Source organism: Callorhinus ursinus, unplaced genomic scaffold (assembly GCF_003265705.2).
Source record: "Callorhinus ursinus isolate GAN/ISIS: 27379988/994484 unplaced genomic scaffold, GSC_fseal_2.0 scaffold61, whole genome shotgun sequence".
NCBI lineage: Eukaryota > Metazoa > Chordata > Mammalia > Carnivora > Otariidae > Callorhinus > Callorhinus ursinus.
The window spans coordinates 8,198,500-8,218,194 of record NW_027397123.1 but is presented as its reverse complement, the minus strand read 5'-3'; the positions used below and the strand labels follow the sequence as shown (position 1 = coordinate 8,218,194).

General features: G+C 47.9%; 1 protein-coding gene across 5 annotated transcripts in view; it reads left to right on the top strand.

Moving 5' to 3' along the window:
* The window catches only part of ZNF536 (zinc finger protein 536), a 420,861-nt gene extending 403,340 nt beyond the window's left edge, over window positions 1-17,521 (top strand). For all 5 annotated transcript variants that reach the window (XM_073885153.1, XM_073885151.1, XM_073885155.1 and 2 more), the window contains one exon: window positions 16,741-17,521. In XM_073885153.1, the coding sequence (XP_073741254.1) occupies window positions 16,741-16,985 (245 nt within the window). In that variant the 3' untranslated portion in view covers window positions 16,986-17,521. The remainder of the gene's footprint in view (window positions 1-16,740) is intronic.
* The last annotated feature ends 2,174 nt before the right edge of the window (window positions 17,522-19,695 follow it).

Here is a 19,695-nt window from a genome sequence, read left to right as displayed (position 1 = left end):
ATTTGGGAAGGTTGTGCGCTAAATAATTCGTGAGCCTCCAAACACGCAGGTTATTGTTTGTGGACAGATGGTGTATCGCGTTTTATCGCTTTTCCTTCTGTGGGTCCTCATATGTGGGACTGATGTGCATTCTGAAGTCTTTGTCTCCTTCTAAAATCTCTAATCTGAAACAGACAATCAAGCACAGAGGCAGGGCTTCGGAAGGCATAATCAGAGTTTTAAAAGCAAAGCGGGGGGGGGGTGGGGAACGCTAGAAATCCAACTGCAGTTATGAGGCAGATGTGTTTGCAGAGAATATGCGAGGTTATTAGGGTTTTAAAAGTGGACCGGTGTAAGGGGTCCCGGAGCGCAGAGGGAGAGGCAGAGCCGGGCAGGGGCTGCTGCCGGTCCCCGGGAGCTGCCAGGCATCCCCCCAACTGCTGCGTGGAGCCCTGGGCCGAGCCCCCACCTTGCCTCCGGAGCTGGGGGTCTTTGTCCCCACAGGCGGCCATGGCAGGGCCTGGGAGGCCCAATCTTGGCGCGGTGGCTGCCCTTAAGAGTTAAATCATGTTGATATACAGGAAGGAAATGAAATAGACGAACTCACTCCTCTTTTCTTCCTACGGATTTTTCTTTTTTATTCTGAAGATAGAATTACTGTTTGTAAGCATCTGAAAGTCATTAGAGGCCCTGCAGTCTGTCAGGTGCCGACGCAAGGAACTGCTGAAACCAAACGGGGGCCTGCACCGAGGGCTGGGAATTTGTCATGTGCTGATGAGCAGTTATAATAATATATGAGCAAATCACAAGCATTCTGCAAATTAATCAAATTTTTTTCCCCCCTTCTCCCTTGTCTCTGGGAGAGTGGCTTTGCAGGCAGACGTAGGTGAAGCAGTTTTACTCACAGATGGTCGCTCTGGCATCAGATGGAATTTATATAACAGTAATTCTGATTTCCTGCCAAAGTAGCAGCAAACACACCAGGGAGATTGTAGAAGGCGAGTCATGTGGTTTTGCTGAGGTTGTTGTGGGAAGTTTAAGGGGGGAAATCTCAAATTTTCCTCTTTGCCTTTACTGTTTTTGCCTGAAGGGCCAGAAACGGAACGCCATTCTGCCATGGGCGAAATCCGTCACATCTTTCCTTGTGACTCGTCTGAAAGTGCTTCGCAGCTGTCGGGGCTGCTGGTGGTGACCGAGCCCCAGGACTCCTGATCCTCACCGGCGCCTTACAAGATCGGAGGGGGGCAGGTTCACAAGGTGGTCGCCCGGGCGCTGGCAAGAGGCTGGGCGGGTGCCTCCAGGCGGGGCCCCACGCGCACTTACCCTCCCGCTCCCCACAGCCGGGCGAAACCTGCAAGGGCTTTTCCTTTCAAGTGTTTTATTAAATGAAGAGTCTAACAACGCTCACTTTAATTACACACGGGCTCCGTTTATAATTCCTCTGGATTTATTCAAGTAGTTGAAAACGATGGAGCGGTGATAACAATGATCATCTTGGTTTAGCGGCTCAGAAACCTGGGAGTGTGCTGGTGTGTAAGTGTGTGTGTGTGTGTGTGCGCACAGGCGTGCACAGCATGGGTATGCCCCGGGGTCCCCGGAAGGTCTCCCCATGCTCGGACACCCCTTGCCCCCACCCCACCCAACGCTCACCCTCTCCCTTTGGAGGCTGTGCCTTGCACAGGACGAAGAGGCCCAGTAGCTGACACGCTTCGGGGGCCACACCTTGAGGGACCTGTGCTCACCACAAGGTGCCTTTGCCCTGCGGTGAGGAAAATGATATCAAGATGGCGTGTGTATACTGCATTATGCAACGAAGTCTTGCTGCTTGTGGGCTTTTTCTTTTTCTTCTTTTTTTTTTTTTCCTAATGTAAAGCCCTGCCCATTTGTTTTGGTTTACGTGACTACAGAGAAATAAGTGGATTAGACAGAAACTTTAGCATGCTTCATTGCAGCTGGGTGCCGACATCTGTCATTCCTCAGCCATATTCTGGATCATGCCAGCAAGAGAAAGCAAAGTCTGACACCTTTGATTTTAGAGAGAGCCTTTTATAGGGGGGAAAAAGAGAAGAAAGGAGTAGCATTTCCTTTGTGACTTCATAAGAAAAGTCACCTCTCTTCTAAGCTGCTTTATTTATTTTACTTTATTTTATTTTATTTATTTATTTATTTATTTATTTTATTTTATTTTTGGCATGTGACAATGTTCGCGGCAGTCAGAGAGAGCCCAATGTTGGAAAGTTTATGCTTCCATCTCTCCTTACTTTGTAATTTTCTATTGTTCACACTACCAATTTGTAGAATTGGGTGTGATAAAAAGTAGCTATTTAAAATATATCCAGAGTGCCCATCTATATGGATATATACTGTGGGTATGGATTGCGGGTGTCTGATTCCTTTATGAAAAGAGAGATGTGTGATTCTCTCTCACACATAAACTCACATTAATACGAAGCAAGAGCACTGAAATTTTATGCAATATGAGTGTTCCTGCTACCCTCTTTTTGGTGAGATTTTCTGTGCCCATGTGAGCCCCCCCAAACCATATGACCGCCCCCCACCGAGAAATGTACTAATGTTTTTATGAAGAGGAGTGTGGGTAGTGAATTATCCACAGATAACCTTGGATACCAGCTTTTAGTGGCTTGGACGTCTGTTACTGTGCAATGTTTGCGTGGGGTGGTTTTGCAGGGACGCCCCTCCCCCCACGTCTACACTGTGCATAGCACACCCTTGGCACACGCCAAGTTACAATATTGGCCCCCCTCCCATATTTAAATTGTACAATAAAACAGAAACTACAATTAAGCCCTGATGGGTTCATTTTAAGCGACACAATGGAAAACAGGAAACGATTGAACCAGCAGAGACCACCCACTTGTTTATTTCGCGGGGCGTGTACAGGAATGCAGCTCACAAAGACCTCACCGAGGGCCCCCGCCCCGCCCCCAGAGGTGAGGCACTGGGTGTGTTAGGCACGGACAAGACAGGACAAAGCAGAGAACGAGGACTCTGAGGCTCATGGTGCCAGGAGGTGGATGATGCCAGGAGTGAGGTGGGCCCAAGGGTGAACCATGGCTAACCCCCCAGGGGGTGGGAGGGGGCGGCCACTGGGACCTGGGTCTGACCAGCTGCCTCTGGGAGGATCTTGCCAGAACTTCTGACTTTTCAAGATAAACTGGAAATCCATGTTTTTACATGAAATCTCTTTGTTTTCCCTCATAGTGTTGAGGACAAAAAATAAATACGTGTGCCACCAGCTTGTGATCTCTGAGGGAGGTGAAAGAGTGTCCATCCAGGGTCCTGATGGAATCCACGGAGCTGCCACCTGGGCTCTGGGGGCTCTAGGTCAGGTTGGGTGGTGACAGGTTGTGTGGGTTGGGGGCTCTAAGTCAGGTTGCGTGGGTCAGGTTGGGTGGTGACATCACAGTCACACAGGAAGTGGGAATGGCATTGCTGAGGACCTGGGGAGGAGAGGGTATGGTTCAGGGAGCTCTGATTGATGGGGAGACTGAGCTCCCCCGAAAGCAAGACAGGAAAATGCACAACCACCCAATGACCCAAAGTGTGCCCGAAAATGGCCGAGCCCTCCTGTGCCCTCCTTGAGCGCGCAGAATGGGAGGGGAGTGCAGCGGCCTGGATTGGAGTCCCCAGGGGTCTCCAGGGCACGGAGCACTTAGATTTTCCTGGGGAGGAGAGCAGCAGAATAGGGGCAGGGCTTCCCAGGTAAGGAGCACAACCCAGGGGAGGGGTCTAGGGGGGTCACCTGTCAGGAGGGGTGGCTCATACTGGTGAAGGACACTAAGCAGGGTGAAGGGGAGCAAAGTCGAGCTATGCGCACTCCTCACAAGACCAGAAACAGAGGCAAGCCTGTTCAAGATCAGGGCTGCCCATGCCAGGGGTCCCCAGGCCCCCATGAAGGTGAGAAAATGGGGCTGGACACAGGGGTCACCCACCCAAGGCTGGGGCCCAAGCCCTTCCTAAGTGGCCGCTCAAGGGGAACAACCCCAGAACCCCTTATCCAGCCCCTATTCTGTGCAGAGCCACAGGAGTTTCCTGTCTCCCCAGAGAAGGGAGAGACCCTCCAAGCCTGTGCCACGGGAAGCCATTAGTGGGCAGTGCCCGATGAACAAAATTAAGCGCCTAATTGTGCGGAGTCTTTGAAAAGTGCCGGTGGGGGCTCTGTCGGCTGGGTCCTCAGAAAGGCTTCTAGGAGGGGTTGGGGCTTTGGTGGGTCTGACTGGGAGGAATCGGGGGGCTGCAGTGGGCGAATTCCTTGTGGGGATGGTAGTGAGTATTAAGTAAGAAAGGGTTGCAAGCTGGAAAGCCAGGCTAAGGAGCAAGATGCTGTGGTAGGAAATAGGGAGTCACCGAACGCTGGAGAGTGGGGGTGGACACATGTACAGACAGGATGTGGGGACCGGCTTGCTGTGAGTGGTGCACCTGCTGTCTTTCTGTCTTTCTGACGTCCTTCGTCTGCCTCGAGAGTCCTCACTGTTGTTCTGGGCTGGGCTGTGGGTGTCAGAGGTGGGTCACATGGAGTCACTGCTGTTGCTAAGTTTGCTAAACTCCTTAGGTCTCTACTGCCCATCTTGTTGCCACGGGGACTTGAGATAACTGTATCTGGCCCAATATCCCCAAGGAGGGAAGACATGGATACAAGAGGGTAAGGAGGTACCACACGGGTGAATCCTAGGAGCCCTCCCATCTTCACCATCTCTCGAGTACCACCTTAATCATTTCACTTAAGATTTTATTAAAAACTTAAAAAACAAAACCCTCTAGCTTTATTTTAGCAAGACTATCCAACTTTGATCCACTGGGTTTTTTTTTCTAAGGCTGTTTGTTACCTTAAATCGCGGTTAGCTTGGTTCCATGGAAAACCACCTGCAGGAGCGCTGTGTTCCAACTCCTGCACTCACCCTCCACCGGAAATGCCGGGAGACCAGAGGGTAGCAGGAGGGGGTGCGTTTGCTGTGTGACCTGGGCCAAGCTGCCAGCCCCTTTGTTCCTGGCTCCCGCTTTGCACTGAGGGCAGTGTCTGCTCTCTTTGGTCTCCTGTAGCATCTTTCAGGATGAAATCGTTCACCCAGAGACAAAGACTGGGCATGGTTAGAGCCTTACTATATTACACATCTAAAAATCTCCGAAAAAGGAAAGTAAGTTCATCGACCCTTTGAAGGTTATTTAATGATAAACATAAATGCTTTCATAAAATCCGGGGAGTGATTTAAGATCCCAGATCAATAGTTGCCTGTGAGTGCCCGAGGCCTGCGCTTCGGGCTGTGTCTCCTGCCCACCCAGGCAGGCTGGTGGCTTGGCCAAGCCGAGCGCAGAGGCTGCTGGGGTTGGGGGGGGGCGGGCAAACACATCAACATGGTTTAAGGCAAAATCTGCATGGCAGCGGCCAGAGCCGGGGCGTGAAGTTGCTGAGGAAGGGACTACGTTGAGGCCATGGGGAAGGAAGGACGCTCCTGAGTCTCATCCTTCTTGGGTGGGGGGAGATGGAGTGGGTGCAGAACTGGAAGGATCTGGAAGACTCCTATACCCTCTGCCAGACACGCTTCTCTGCAGATGCCTTCTGGAGGCCAGCCTCCCTTTCTGAGCTCTCCTGCTAACTGAACTCGAATCTGTTGCTGCAGAGAGGCGGCAAGAGGCAGTGGGTTGGGCCCTGGCTGCAGGCTCAGAGGGAGCTGCTGCAACACTGGGTTCTGACTCTCTCGGGCTTCGGGGCCCCGACAAACCTGCAGCCTCTCAGGGCCTCGGCGTCCTCAGCTAGCAGGTGGAGACCCTGACACCTGCCCTCAGCATTGTCACTGGAATGGTGATCCTCCTTCAAGGCTGCCCCAGCACGGGCATGTCACAAAGCAGGTCCTTCGATATGGAGGGGATCCTGATTTACTGTGTCTTACCTGCCACACGTGGTGGCACTCGGTGTCTTACAGGCCTCCGCTCCTCTAATCCTCACATCAACACTGCCCGGGAACTCTGTTATGCTCATTTTATAGATGAAAAATGTGAGATCTGGAAAGGTCAGATAGCTGGTCCAAGATCTCGAAACCACGGAGACAGATGAGGTTTGAATCCAGGCTTCGGACTAGAGAGTCCGCACCCTTCCCCACTGTGCGTGAGTCACAGCGATGCTGCCTCCGAGCAGGGGCAGGACTGGGGTTAGTGTTCCAGTCCTTTCTGCCTCCCTACACACCCTGGGTGCAGGCCCGGCGGGTGCTCCAGTTCCCCCCCCCCCACTGCTGGACACTCTTAGCTGTGGCCCCCTCCTGATCTGGGGCGCTGTGCTGTCTCTGTCCCTTGAAAATCAACCAACTTCACCTTTTAAGAAACTTTTTAAATAAAATTTTTATTTTAACATAGATTTAGAATTGAGAAAATGTTGCATGGATAGTACAGAAAATTCTCCTATGGTGCTCATTTCCCTCTATTGTCAGCATCTTCCATTAGTAGGGTACATTTGTTACAATTACTGACTCAATGTTGATACACTATTATTAAGTAAGGTCCCTATTTTATTCAGATTTCCTTTGTTTTTACCTAATGTCCCTTTGCTATTCCAGGACCCCACCAAGGGCACCACTTTACATCTAAGTTGTTATGTCTCCTGAGGTGCCTCTTGGCTGTGACAGTTTCTCAGGGTTTCCTTGTTTTGGATGACCTCGGCAGTTTTGAGGAATATTTTGTAGAATGTCTCACTTGGGATTTCTCATGGTTAGACTTGGGTTGTGGGTTTCTGGGCAGAAGACCACAGAGGTGAAGTGGCTTCCCATTGTATCAAATAAGGGCACCGCCATCACTCGGACCATGGTGACCCGGCTAAGGTTGTGTTTGTCAGGTGTCTGCCCTGGGAAGTCGGTCTTTTCCCCATTCCACACTGTGTTCTTCCTGGGCACTTCCCTGGGAAGGAAGTCACCACACAGCCCACATGAAGGAGCAGGAGTTATATTCCACCTCTTAAGTGGAGACTTCATAAAGCCTGTGAAATGCGTGGGGCATTTGTCTGTCCTTTTCCATGTACTTAGAGATTTAATCGTTTAGTTATGTCAATATGGCTTGTGGATGCTTGTTGATACTTTGGTTTATAATCTGATACTATGTCATTCACTTTGTTGCTAAAATTGTTGCAGCTCTGGCCACTGGGAGCTCTTTCACTTGGCTCCCTGCTACTTTGACATACCCCCATCAATGCATGGCATTTGGAGCAATTTCTTACTTTCTGGCAAAAGAGGCTCCAGGACCATTTTATCTATTTCCCATTTCAGCCCTAGATTCAGCCATTTCCACAAGCAGCCTTGGTTCCTTTTGTTGAGAATGGTACTAAAAATCAAGTCTGGGTGCTAAATGTGCTTGCTGCCCCTGGGATGTCATGGGTTCTCGGCACGCTCAGCAGACAGAACAAGGAAACATAAGTGTGTCTACTAACCGGGTTCTCGGCGCGCTCAGCAGACAGAACAAGGAAACATAAGTGTGTCTACTAACCCCTGCATATACTCAGATCTGCATTACAGATATTGAACTATACACCAGTTCACACTGACTGGCGTCTCCAATCCATTACCACATGGATCAAAATTCACTTTTTAAAATAGTGAAATATTTTTTGGTAGTGCTTTAAAATTAAAACCCAAATCACAGGAAATTTGAAACCTAAAATTATCTATACTAAGGATATTCTGAAGTGTTTTAGCATCTTTGATTAGATGGATGAATATTTTTTTGAAAACTGAAAACATAAATTATGCACCTGATTAGAACCATTCTTGCCTATTTGGAATTAGGGAAATTATATATATATATATATGTGTGTGTGTGTGTGTGTGTGTGTGTGTGTGTATAATGTGTGCAACTGATAAAGTAGCTCTTTCTGTTGGCTCGGTGTGTGTATGTATATTTCTACCCATCTCATTGCCTCTGTTGAGCCTATTAACCTGGAAGGATGGCCAGGGTCCTGGGCAGGAGCCCTTCCAATTGGCAGCTTCAGGGTTAGCCGCAGACACTCAGAGGGAGCAGCAGGGAAGGGCCAGGTGGAGACCAGACCACTGGCCTGAGGCCTGCCCCACCAGAAAGCGTGTTGGTACCCCCACACCTGGATTCCTCCCAGGTCTGCAGGTTCACTTATGGGGGCCGTGTTTCTAACATACACATAGAGGTGGGACCATTTTCTTAACTACCAGTGTGTATCTTGCAAATGTCCCTAGTTTCAAGGAATGCAAAGGGCTCTCCAGCTGGGGTGCAATAGAAGAAGTGGTGTTGCTCAGGTTCCTTCTTGGTACCCCTCAGAGGTGGTGCTTTCCAAACCTCCTGGCCCTGTGCATGGGAGCTGCCTTTGAGGGCTACTCTTCCCCACCTCACCAGCTGGCCCCTTCTAGAAAACAGTGCCATAAAATGTGGCTGTGGGAGACCCTCCTGGGGGTCTTACAAATACTCCATAATCCTGTGCTCCTAAGAAGAAGGTATTTCAGAAAGGACAATGGGAGTGTCTCCTGGTGAGTCAGCCATGGGTTTACTGCAGGCGGCTTTCTTGGGGTCGACGCCCACCCAGGGTGCAAATGGGTTGTGGCCGGGGCTGATCTAGAAGTCATGGCAGCAATGTTCCTCTTCATTTACCCACACACCAACTTTTCCCATTTATTTCAATGGACAATAAAAGGGCCCTGTGTGATTGATCTGGAAGCCTGCCCCGGTGTGAGAGGTGACTCTGCAGTGTGAGGACACAGGGGATGGCCCATGTCTCTGTGCCCGCCTGGGGCCAGGGACCCTACTCCCTACCGCTTACACACGTGACCCTGTTCTGGACCCTCTTCCTCATTCTGACCATGTACCATGATCCGTGGATGCCCTTGTTCCAATGTCCAGAATTGTGCCTCTGTCAACATATGTAGACCCTGCCTCTGGCCAAACAGCTCATGGGTCCTTCCTCAAGAATGTTCTTCCTTTCCCAGGACCCTTTTGGGGCCTGTCCTCTGTGCCATCTTTTTGACTGGAAACTGGAGCCTGGCTCAAAGCAGCTGGATGTCCTCGCCTCATAAAATCTTGGCTTCTTCCTCCTCCTGCTGGAGACGGTGTCCACTAGGTTGTGTGGCCAGTCACTCAGCTTCTACTGGGTGGGCATTGTGTCAGGCGTGCAGAAAAGATGCCCTTCCCATCCTCGTGGCGCTGAAAGTCCTGTGTCATTCCCACAGCAATCTGCTCGGGCTAATGTATGCAGTAGGTACTCAATGTGTGCTCGTGGAAGTGGGCTGGGTTCCAGGAGTTGTGTGATGGAAGCTTGGAGTCCTGTGGCTTGGTGACAGCCATGTGTGCAATGCCTGGCTTTGGTAGGTGTCTCGAGGCCACAGTGGTGCCTGTTGTCCCTAAGGGGGGTGGCATGTGACAGGAGTGATATCCCATACACACGCATTATAGTGCACGCCCTTCCAGGGTGTTCATAGACTCTCTCCTGGAACATCCTGGGTCCTGATCAAAGATAACTCTGTGTGGAGACTCTTCCAACGAGTGATTGGCAGGAGGGAACAGAGGTGAGCATGAGCGTCTGTTGTGAGCGTGGGACGAGGTGAGTGTCTGTTGTGAGACAGCCCTGAGGTTGGATTCCTGGTCAGAAACTAGCTAGCTGCATAGCCCTGTGCAGGGCTTGGGAAAATTCTTTACTCTCCCTGAGCCTGGTTATCCTATCTGTAAAATGGGAAGACTTCTCGCTAGCACATCTCCCTACTGGTGACTGTAAGGACAATTGACACAATTCCTATAAATGTGCCCTGATGAATTGTCCCAAGACCAAACACCGGAGGTTGGCCGCTAACTCCTCCAACCCCTCCAATCTGCCATCCCACACCAGAGGAGAAACCATCAGTTTGGAAAGTCTAGAGGCTCCGTGGATGCAGCCCCATCTCTGCCCACAAGTGTGGAGCTGTAATTAATGGATGGTCCCCCAAGGGGAGGCATTTTCCTCTCCCCCTTAGTACAGAGAAAGAGCAGATATTTCCATCGTAGCAAGTAAGAAAAATATCTCGTTTCCCCACTTTTGTTATAAACAATGTACGACTTGCTTTCTCCTTACTCCTCTTGACCCTCCACACTGTATACATATTTATATATTATTCATAGTGGATTAAAAATGAATGTGCTCTTTACCACGGCTCTACGGCGCAGTGACAATACAAATTAATGTATGATGTACTTACTTTTCACATGGCAGTGATGGGAAATGTTGATGGCCTCAAAGTGAGAGGTGGAGAGAGGGGAGTGCAGTGGGGTGGGCAGTGGGGGGCACCCATCTGGCCGCACGCCCAGGGCCCGGGCTACAGACAGGGATCGGGGCTGCACTCAGTCAGCTGTGTTGCTGCAGAGCTGGAAAGGCCTCCCTCCTTTCCTTCTCCCATGGAAGGAGGGCCAAACTCCCCAGTGGATCCTGTGAGCCTGGCCCCTGTCCGGCTCCCTCACTGGGCTTCACCTCCATCACTGTGCCCTGCTCCCAGACCCCTGCACTGATCCCAGGCTTCCTATCCCCCCCGTGCCTGGGGTCAAGCCTGTCCCTCTGTCTGGAGGAGGGCTTCTCTCCCTTTCTTTCTCCTGACTGCCTCTCATTCTTTCTTCCCTCCATCCATCCATGCATCCATCCATCCCTTCCTTTACTTAAAAAATACTTCCTGGATATCTGTGATGTGCCAAGCACTGTGCTAGGTAGTGAGAAATGGCAATAATCCAAAGTCACAAAAAACAAAACCCCACAGCCCCTGCACCGTGGAGCCGACCGTCCAGCGGGGAAGATAGACATAATTGTGTATTTGTTCAGCTACTGTTGTTGGAAACTCCCCTGCAGATTTTGCCCTAATGGCCTTCACCACCCCATGGTGAGTCTGGGTCATTGGGCCTCCTCCTCGAGGCAGAGGCAGGTGTACTAGAGGAGGCAACTACTGTACTTAGATGAAGTAGGGGCAGAGAGCATTCCAGATTAGGGAACGAGAAAGGATGGAGCAAAAATCCTGTGGCAGGAAAGAGTATGAAGCATTTGGAGAGCAGAGAGAGTCCCGTATGCAGAAGGCAGCAAACTCTGGGGAGGATTTGAGGGTGAAGACAGTGGAAGGATATAGAGGGGCTCACGTTCCTCTGGGTTGAGCTCTTAGAACCCCCCAGTCACCTCTACTCTATCACAACCCACATTGCCTGAAAGCGGTGTTTCTGATCTAGCCCTTGACTAGAATAGTATCCTCTAGATGGGGAGATGTTCCTGGCATGCAGTCTGACCCAAAGCCCATCCTCACCTCCACTTGCTGACCTCCCTCCAAGCGAAATGAAACTGTTAACAACTTGTTCCTTTGGTCTCTGAAGGCCTTCCAGTTTCCCAAAGCTCCGGTTCAAGGGCAGATGCCCGGAGGAGAGACAATGTCGAAAGCTCTCACCGAAGCCCCCCCACCCCCACCCCCGAGGCAGAGAACACACAGCGATGATGCAGGAGACCCTGCTCTATCAGTACCTTGATGAAGAACAGAGCCCGGAGGCCCCTGACCCGGCTTAGATGGGCTGCCAGATGACAGCAGTGAGAACAGTAAGCAGGACAGTGACAGACAGCTGACGTTTCTATAGCTCTGGATTTTTTCCGCACTTGACGCAGGATTCCCTGCCATGCTCACAACATCCTATGGTGGGAGTATTAGCATCGCTGCTCCCCTGCCTCTGTTTTCAAGGCGTGGGAACTGAAGCCCTGAGAGATCCCATTCCTCACTCTGGGCCAGACACAGAGGAAACTCAAGTTTGGGTTAAGTAGACTGCCCACCTCTCAAGGGAGGAGGCTATGCTTTGAACCCAAGCTCCTGGTCAGACTCCTGCTGCCTAGTGTGTGGCAGGAGGACACCCGAGAGCAAAGCAAAACTACCAAGCCAGATTCCTCTTGGCCAAAGGCTGCCCTGGAGTGCAGTGCTTCTCAGTGGGGTTACACTGGACAGAGGCCGCCGTCTCCATGCTGGTTGCTAATGGGGAAGCTTAATCTGTCTTAGAAATTGATGAACCTTAGCACATTCATGGCCACCTGCAGACCCAGGTGCATCGCCGACTCTATCTCCAGGCTACCAAGGTGGTGTGGCTGGTTTTCATCTCACTCAAAAGGGATGGATGGAAGTTTGCAGAGTTCAAAGCTCACCAAGGGGTGGCCTTGTCACCCTGAGGGCTGCATCAGCTTCTCCTCTGGGAATGGGATGACCTGCTTCCATCTGGAGGTCGGATTTCCCCGCAAGCCCCACCTCCACCTCAGGCAGGACAGCAGAAGCTTGAAGCAGGCTTCCATGGGCCCCTCCTGCTGCTTCTACCTGCAGATGGATCCCTTCTTGGTCACAAATATTTGGAACACCACAGCTAACTATTCCTGGGAGTTCTCAGATTTGGGGTTTGTTCTGAAGTCCTTGCTTATGATCTCTGGCCAAAAGCTAACAGACCTCGACATCACTGCATTTGTCACAGTTGCCCGGGGCTTCAAGTATACAAACAGCGTAGAGAAATTTGAACTGCTTCATCCAGGTTTAGCTGGACTCAGAGATGTATCAGTTTTCAAAAGTGCTTTGCATAACAATAGCTTTCTGTTTGGAAGTAAATGTTCCCATCACCAAAGGACAGACCTTTCACTTAAATTTGATCCTGGTGAGACTGCCTTCTTCTGGACCTTTCAGCAAGCCACTCAGAAGGGGGTGTTGTGTGTATGTGTATGTGTATCCTGTAAGCACATATTGCAATCACGGTTCTTGTAAAGATTTCAGAGAATTAGGGTGTCTGAGTACTTTATATCCGGTGGAAATTTGTTTTAAATTCAAACCGTCCAGATTTACTGTATCTTAACTTGCTCGTCTTGCCATAAAGCTCTAATATAAGGATCACATACAAAACTCTATGTAAAGGACTATGGAGCGTTTCAGGATCTTCAGGTGTTCGGGATCTTCAGGTACTACCATCATTACCTACAATGCTTCTATCTACAAAGTATATTGCAAGATCAGGATTGATTATGATTCCAATATCGTACAGACTTCCTCCTACAAATGTACACACGCAGTGTTCTATATGTTTACATATAGATTTCCATCTCACCTAAGTTAAAATGCAAACGAATTCAGTACTCATTTCTTGATCACTGTTGTATCCAACTATGCCTGGATTATAGTACCTCTTTGACTCTACCAAGACCTAGAGACTCAGAGATAGCCATAGGTTAAAATCATGACTAATATTTTAAAAATCAATTGGTGGGAAAAATGCACTTGGTGCTTTGATGCCAAATTGGCCATTCACAAAGGCTTTTATTGTGAATAAAGGTGATGTTCGAGGTTCTCCACTGGGCTTGCCAAGATGCATGTCGCATGGCTCCCCTGTGGTACAATTTGCAGAGAGGGTGGCTTCCAAAGGTTGTAGCATAGAATTCATACAGAAATGTATTATTCGTAATGATGATAGATAATATAATAAACAGCCTTGACAGCAGGGCAGGAACAGTGGAAGAACAGAAGACCCACTTTGAATCCTGGGGACCGGAGGTGGGTTTATTAAACAAGATGACGGTTTGGCCATCTTGCTTCATACTTGGGCTAGACTCTTTGGATCATGGTGCCAAGAGTTCTGGTTTTATTTTTTATTTTCATTTATTTATTATTCGGAGTTCTTAACTCCAGAGACTTGTCAGACTGTGGTGATAGTGTCCGTCAGTGACTTACCTCCATATGATACATAGATTGTGAGCTATGGTAATTGGCATAGTGAGCAGCCACATTGCTGTCCGTGGTGGCAAGTCAGAAGATGCAGTCTATTCCTGAGAAGATATTTCTGAGAAACTTTCAAAACATTTCTTAGGCTTCCTGAGAACTGGTATCTCAGTTCTTCTCAGGTTCTTTGGATGACCTTCAATTAGTTCCTATGTCTCTAGCTATAGATTTGGGCTGTCTTTTCTCCTGCCCAGGAGCTGCTCCTGCAGAGTAACCCTGAATCCTCTCTCACCGAGCCCTGGGCTAGTAGTTTGGTGTCTACAGGGACGAACAACCTCTTGAGTTGGGTGGTTGAGTCTTGCGATCTGCCTGAAACGCGCTGATTCTCAGCTTAGGACTGACTTAGATTCACTATTACGGCAGAGAGAATGGTTGTTCCTGTCCCACTTGCCACTCACTGGCACCGGGATTCTCCCCTTTTGTCTATGCCTTAACTCCGATGTGATGAAGAATAGGGCCACTTAGATTCTTTCTAAAACTCTTGAATCCACATTAGAAATAGGCTCGGTTCTCCTTCCCCACTAGCGCATGGCCTTCCCTGTCATCTGTGGGCAAAGTGACCGAGCCTTAAGGGTGGTACCGGGTAGCAGGAAGGCAGGAGGGGAATGACGCTGGTAAATCTTTCTCTCACCTGACACTCAGGTCCAGGCCCCTCCTGCTGACTGGTGGTACTCTTCTGGCTGTGGTAGGCTGCGCAGAAGGGCCAACAGCAAGTGTACTTTTCTTGGGTTTTGTTTATTCTTCGCTCCAAAGTCCACAGATTTGCAAATTGGCTTCTGGCAAGTGGGAAAGTTGATCAAATTCAGCCTTGTGTTAGATGCAACAATGGAAACAAAAGAAGCAGAAATGCTATCCAAAAATTTATAATACCTTCAAGAAAAGGCAAGGTGAAGGAATAAGATAATGCTTCAATTCCAGAAACAGTTCATGCCTGTTTGCTCTGTGCCAGGTAGTGGGGCTTGGCACCAATGATACTAAGATGGCTCTGCTTCCTGCCAGGAGCCCACAGCCAATCAAGGGGACCGATACACAGTGGCCCACAAAAGCGGCATCCCAGTTGGGCAGAACCTTGAAAGAAGAGAGAGAATGGAAATGGTACTTCAGGGAGAGGGTCACACAGCAAGCACATGGAGACCCTGCAGAGTGAAGCCTTCTTGCAGAGACCACGAATGGTTTGGTTTGGTGTGGACAGCTGGAGAGAGGGAGGATGCTCCAGAGGAGACTGGTGAGGTGGCTGGCACTGGACTTGAAGGTCCTGATGATTTCTCAGAGCGTCGGTGGCCATCAGAGACTCGAGGCAAGGAAATTATAGCTGTCCTCCTGTGTTTGGAGCCCGCTCTGGTATTCCTGGGTAGGCTGGGCTGCAGGTGGGACACCTGGGAAGCTTGAAACCCTCCTGCAGGCTGCCGTGTTCATAGTCTGGGCAAGAGCTGGGACACAACGGACCAGCCTCTGAAGGGGGGATGGGAAAGAGGAAGATTCAATAGGTAGGAGAGATTCATCCCTGCAGACCATTTGGCTAGGAGGGAAGAGAGAGAGTGCTCTCCATAAACCCACTAAGAAAGAAGGAAGGATCGGGCACTGTGCGCCATATGAAGTGAAAGTGAGCTTCAGCTCCAAATGTTTGGTTGGGTTCCAGTGTCGCAGGAACAAGACTGTTTTGCTAAGTAGATACACAGGACTTCTGCAATTACTATTCTAGAAAAAGTGCTGAATACGCTGTTTGGATGTCTCCTGGTGTAAATGGTTGTGCCCATCTATTTACTTGTTTATTTTTCTGAGCAAATGAAACCCAGCCCTGGGCCCTGACCTCTCTGGGTGCTGGGTGGGACAGCACTTATGGGCTTCCAGGAATGGCACATCAACAGCTTCTGAGCATCAGGGGGGAATGCAATTGTTCTATTAGAACTTCCCAAACCAGATGCTTTCCTGGTTCCTCAAGATGGCAGAAATGTGTGCGTGTCTGCTCAAGCATGGAGGACTATGTGGATTTCCACAAGAATCCGTCTTCTGTTCTGATTGAGACATGTCTAGAAAAATTTTATGCCAAAGGTTACAAGAATCTAAACTTCTTTAAAACCTTCTGGCCTTGGCCATTTGGAGATTTTGGTTCCTGCCAGACGTCTTCTACAGTCTTCTCTTGAAACGCTGAGGTTCTACAAATTCCAAGAGCTTAGCACTTCCAGCCCTGCCCCAGAGCAAGGCACGGGGCACATCCTTCCCTCAGCCCAATGCAAACACGCACTCCCTCTCACACGCCCATGCTCCGGTTGCTTATCTGTAAAGGGTTGATGGGCAGATAAGAAAGTGAACTGGCTTAGTGCTGAGACCTGAGTCAGGATCCCAGGTGGAGGGATTTATGGCTTTTCTGTGTGTGTAGAATCGGGATCAGCAAAGCACGCTCCAGGGGTCAAATCCCTCTCCTGTCTGTTTTTGTACAGCCTGGGAGCTGAGAATGGTTTCTACATTTTAAACAGTTGAGGGGCTGGGAAGCAAGGAAGAAGAACTATTTCATCTCTCAGGAAAATCATACGAAATTCAGATTTCAGCGTCTAAAAGAAAGAGTTTTGAATTTCATCAATAAAACATTGGAAATTTATTTCTTCTCTTGTCATAGAGGTACCTACATAATATCTTTGATTTTGTGTCTTGGCCTGCAAAGCCTAAAATATTGGCTATCTAACATTTTATAGAAAAAGAACCTAGGTGTTGGGAACATTGTCTTCTGTCACCCAGAAAGCCTGCATTAAAACTCTCCCTAGGATGGGAAGATCTTACACATTCCCGGCCAAGTTTATTATTAGTCGGTAACTTATTATTTCTCCAAGTAACTATTTGTCCAAATATATTGACTACTTTTCTGTCCTTTGCTAATTTGATTTTTGCACAGTAAGTGCAATCACAATATTGAGACTCTTGGTAGTAATGATGATGTCTTCTGAGCCATGGGGGCGGGGGGGGGGGGGTCCCGCATGCAGCAGAGCTGACCTGCCACTCTTTGTGTCCGCAGGTCACAGGCCTTTTCAGTGCCGATACTGTCCCTACAGTGCCTCTCAGAAGGGGAACCTGAAGACCCACGTCCTCTGCGTCCATCGTATGCCTTTTGACAACAGTCAGTATCCCGACCGCCGGTTCAAACGCTCCAGAGTCGACTCGGAGGCTTCTGGGAATTTCGAAGACCCCACAGCTGTCAAGGCGGGGAGCTCAGCAGAGCTAACAGAGGAGGGCTGCAAAGCCCAGGAGGAGCGTAACTGAGCAAACTGACCTGTATATTGCAATATTATTTTACACAGTTTTAAGATTATGCATCTGGTAAAAGAGTTTGCTAACTGCATTCCAATGGGGGAAAAAAATCATGTACAACCCCCCCACTAGTGTATAGAACATTTAAAAATTTAAAAAAGATATCTATATATATATATTAAAAAAACACAAAAAATTAAAAAAAAAAACAACAAAAAAACAAAAACAAATCCCCAGCCCTTGAAAATGGCTGCTAAACTGTTACCCGGCAACAAGTACTTCTAAACAATGCAGGTGGAAGACAAGTGATTTCCGAAAGGCTTGGGTCCTCCAAGCTGGAGAAAGCTGGGGGCCCCTTCCAACTCTTAAGTCGTCTTGGTCCCCCAGTCATGCTCTTAACTGAAAAATGATACCATCTAAATGATTTAGTGTTGCCTTGAAGATGGAGGGGCTGTGTTTTCATTGTGGAAAACACCCCCATGATCCGCCACCAGCTGCTGCCATCAGCGCCCCCCCCCCCCGCCCGCCCATGAGATGTGCTGAGAGGCAGCCGCGGTGCCAGTCAGGCTGGAGCGGTCACTGCAGAGAAAATCAATTCACGTGGTGTCCCAACTGCACTCGCGGAGAAATCCTAGCCCGCCGCCTGCGCCCCGGCTGCCCGGCGCTGCCAGGATTGCCATCTTACACGTGCATTTTTAAAAAACACACAGCCAAATGAATCCATGGTCAGGAATTATCTGCAGACAGATGCCCATTGCAGGTTTGATGAGTAATTCCTCTTTTTAGATCAAATTGTTGTATTGAGGGAAATGCTTTTCTTTTCTCCGTTGTCTTTTTTTTTTCCCCCGATGAAAAAGAAGTTGCCACTAAAATAATAATAATAATAATAATAATAATAATAATAATAATAATTAGGGATACATGATATAAAATGTTGTTTAAGAAAACTAGCCAACCCTATCCATAGAAGGTGCTGGTGAGAAATGGAAATTCATGTCATAATAGAAAGATGGTTTTTTATTATGGTTTTTAAAATTTTACTTGAATGAAGGCTGCTCCGGTCCTTATTACCAAGCTTTGTTTCATGTGTTCGTTTTTATAAGGATCACAGACATGAAGCAAGATTTTCTTCTCTGACAAGCTCTTATCAAATAGCTTGTATTAAAAATACGAATCTAAACATCCTGCTCTCTATCACTAATGAAGAAAACTGTTTGAGTTAAAATGTCTGTTTTTGTAAAACAAATGTGTTCTATATTTTTGTAGATTTTAGATTTTTTTACTGATTGGATACTCCAAATTTATTGAGTTCTGCACCACCCAGAGGGAGATTTTGAGGGTCAATAATGAAACACTTAACTCATTTAAAAAAAGAACAAAACTAAGAAGACTAGTTAAGGGTTTATTCTTGAATCTGCTAGAATGGTGTATAAGTTCAGCCTCTTAACATACTTCCTTTGAGTGACACAAAATTGGTGCTGTTGCTTGTGACGGTAGAGACGTATTGAAGTATTAACTTCTTCTAAAACGAAATTACTCCGACTTAAAAAAAAAAAAAAAAACAGTCGATATTTCCTTGCAGGCTGGGAGCACAGAATAAAACCCCAGGGCCTTAAAAACTTCAGCTCTGCCTACAGCAGTTTACAAAAATTCTAAACTGCAATCAATGTAAATAAAATGCTTAGCGCTATCCTGAGACCAGGAGGGATCTCAGGCTAATAAGGGATCGGGTTTGCATATGCGGTCCAGAGGGCGTCACTCGCCCAAGGTTTCAGTGAAAATGAGGTCGCCGTGCAACGTGGACCCATCTGGCATAGAGCAAGCCGCTTTCTCGTTTTTCTAGACTAGTTCTCACTGCCTTACTTAAATCGAGTTGATAAACTTAATGCAACTGTTTCTATGATCCTAGAGGAAGGACTGAAATGTTACTGAAAACTTTCTGACTGTAGTGAGCTTTAGGATTTTAACTGCACTACTGTGTTTGGTGACTGTGCCAGTCGCTTGCTTTCTGTGTGTTTGACCCGCCTTTGGTATCTTAGGAAAGAAAAATATTAAAAAAAAAAAAAAGAAGAAAAAAAAGTAAAAAGAAAAAAAAAACAAGAGGAAAAAAAAAGTGGAAAAAAAATGAGAGCCACATTCCATTTCTAGCACTTTGGGAGCTCTTTTGGTATTCTTTTGTGTCTTCTGAGCATCGTCAGATGCGACAGGCAATAATTCTGTTTGTGACACTGGGAACATCCCCTCTTCTTTGTGGCGTGTGTGTTGATTCCATTTTGTCCAGTGCTACCGTCCTTATTTCCCCCTCTGACACAAGCCTTCTTTCCAGAACATTTGTAACTTGTAATACAAACAAGTGACAGCCAGTGATATGCCGTGTCAGTTTCTGAATGTCTCCAGGTCCTCATATCTAAACATGTCAAGTTTTTTCCCTGTAACTTCTGTAGTCTGTGATGCTGGTCATAATACTGTCTACATTCCTACACAAAGAAAAAAAAATCTATCTTGGAGGAAATCTGAGATCAATAGAGTAGAGGATTTTGTTGCTATGCTTGTAACAAGTAGAAAACTTTGTATTTAAAGTTTATTCTTGGTCATTATTTATTATTATAATACATCAGTTGACAGAACTTTATTCTGGTATAGAAAGTATTAAAAGTTGTTTTTTCAGCAATGACTGTTTTCTTTCTGCTGTTAGAATAAAATGTCTTTGAAGCAGTCCAGT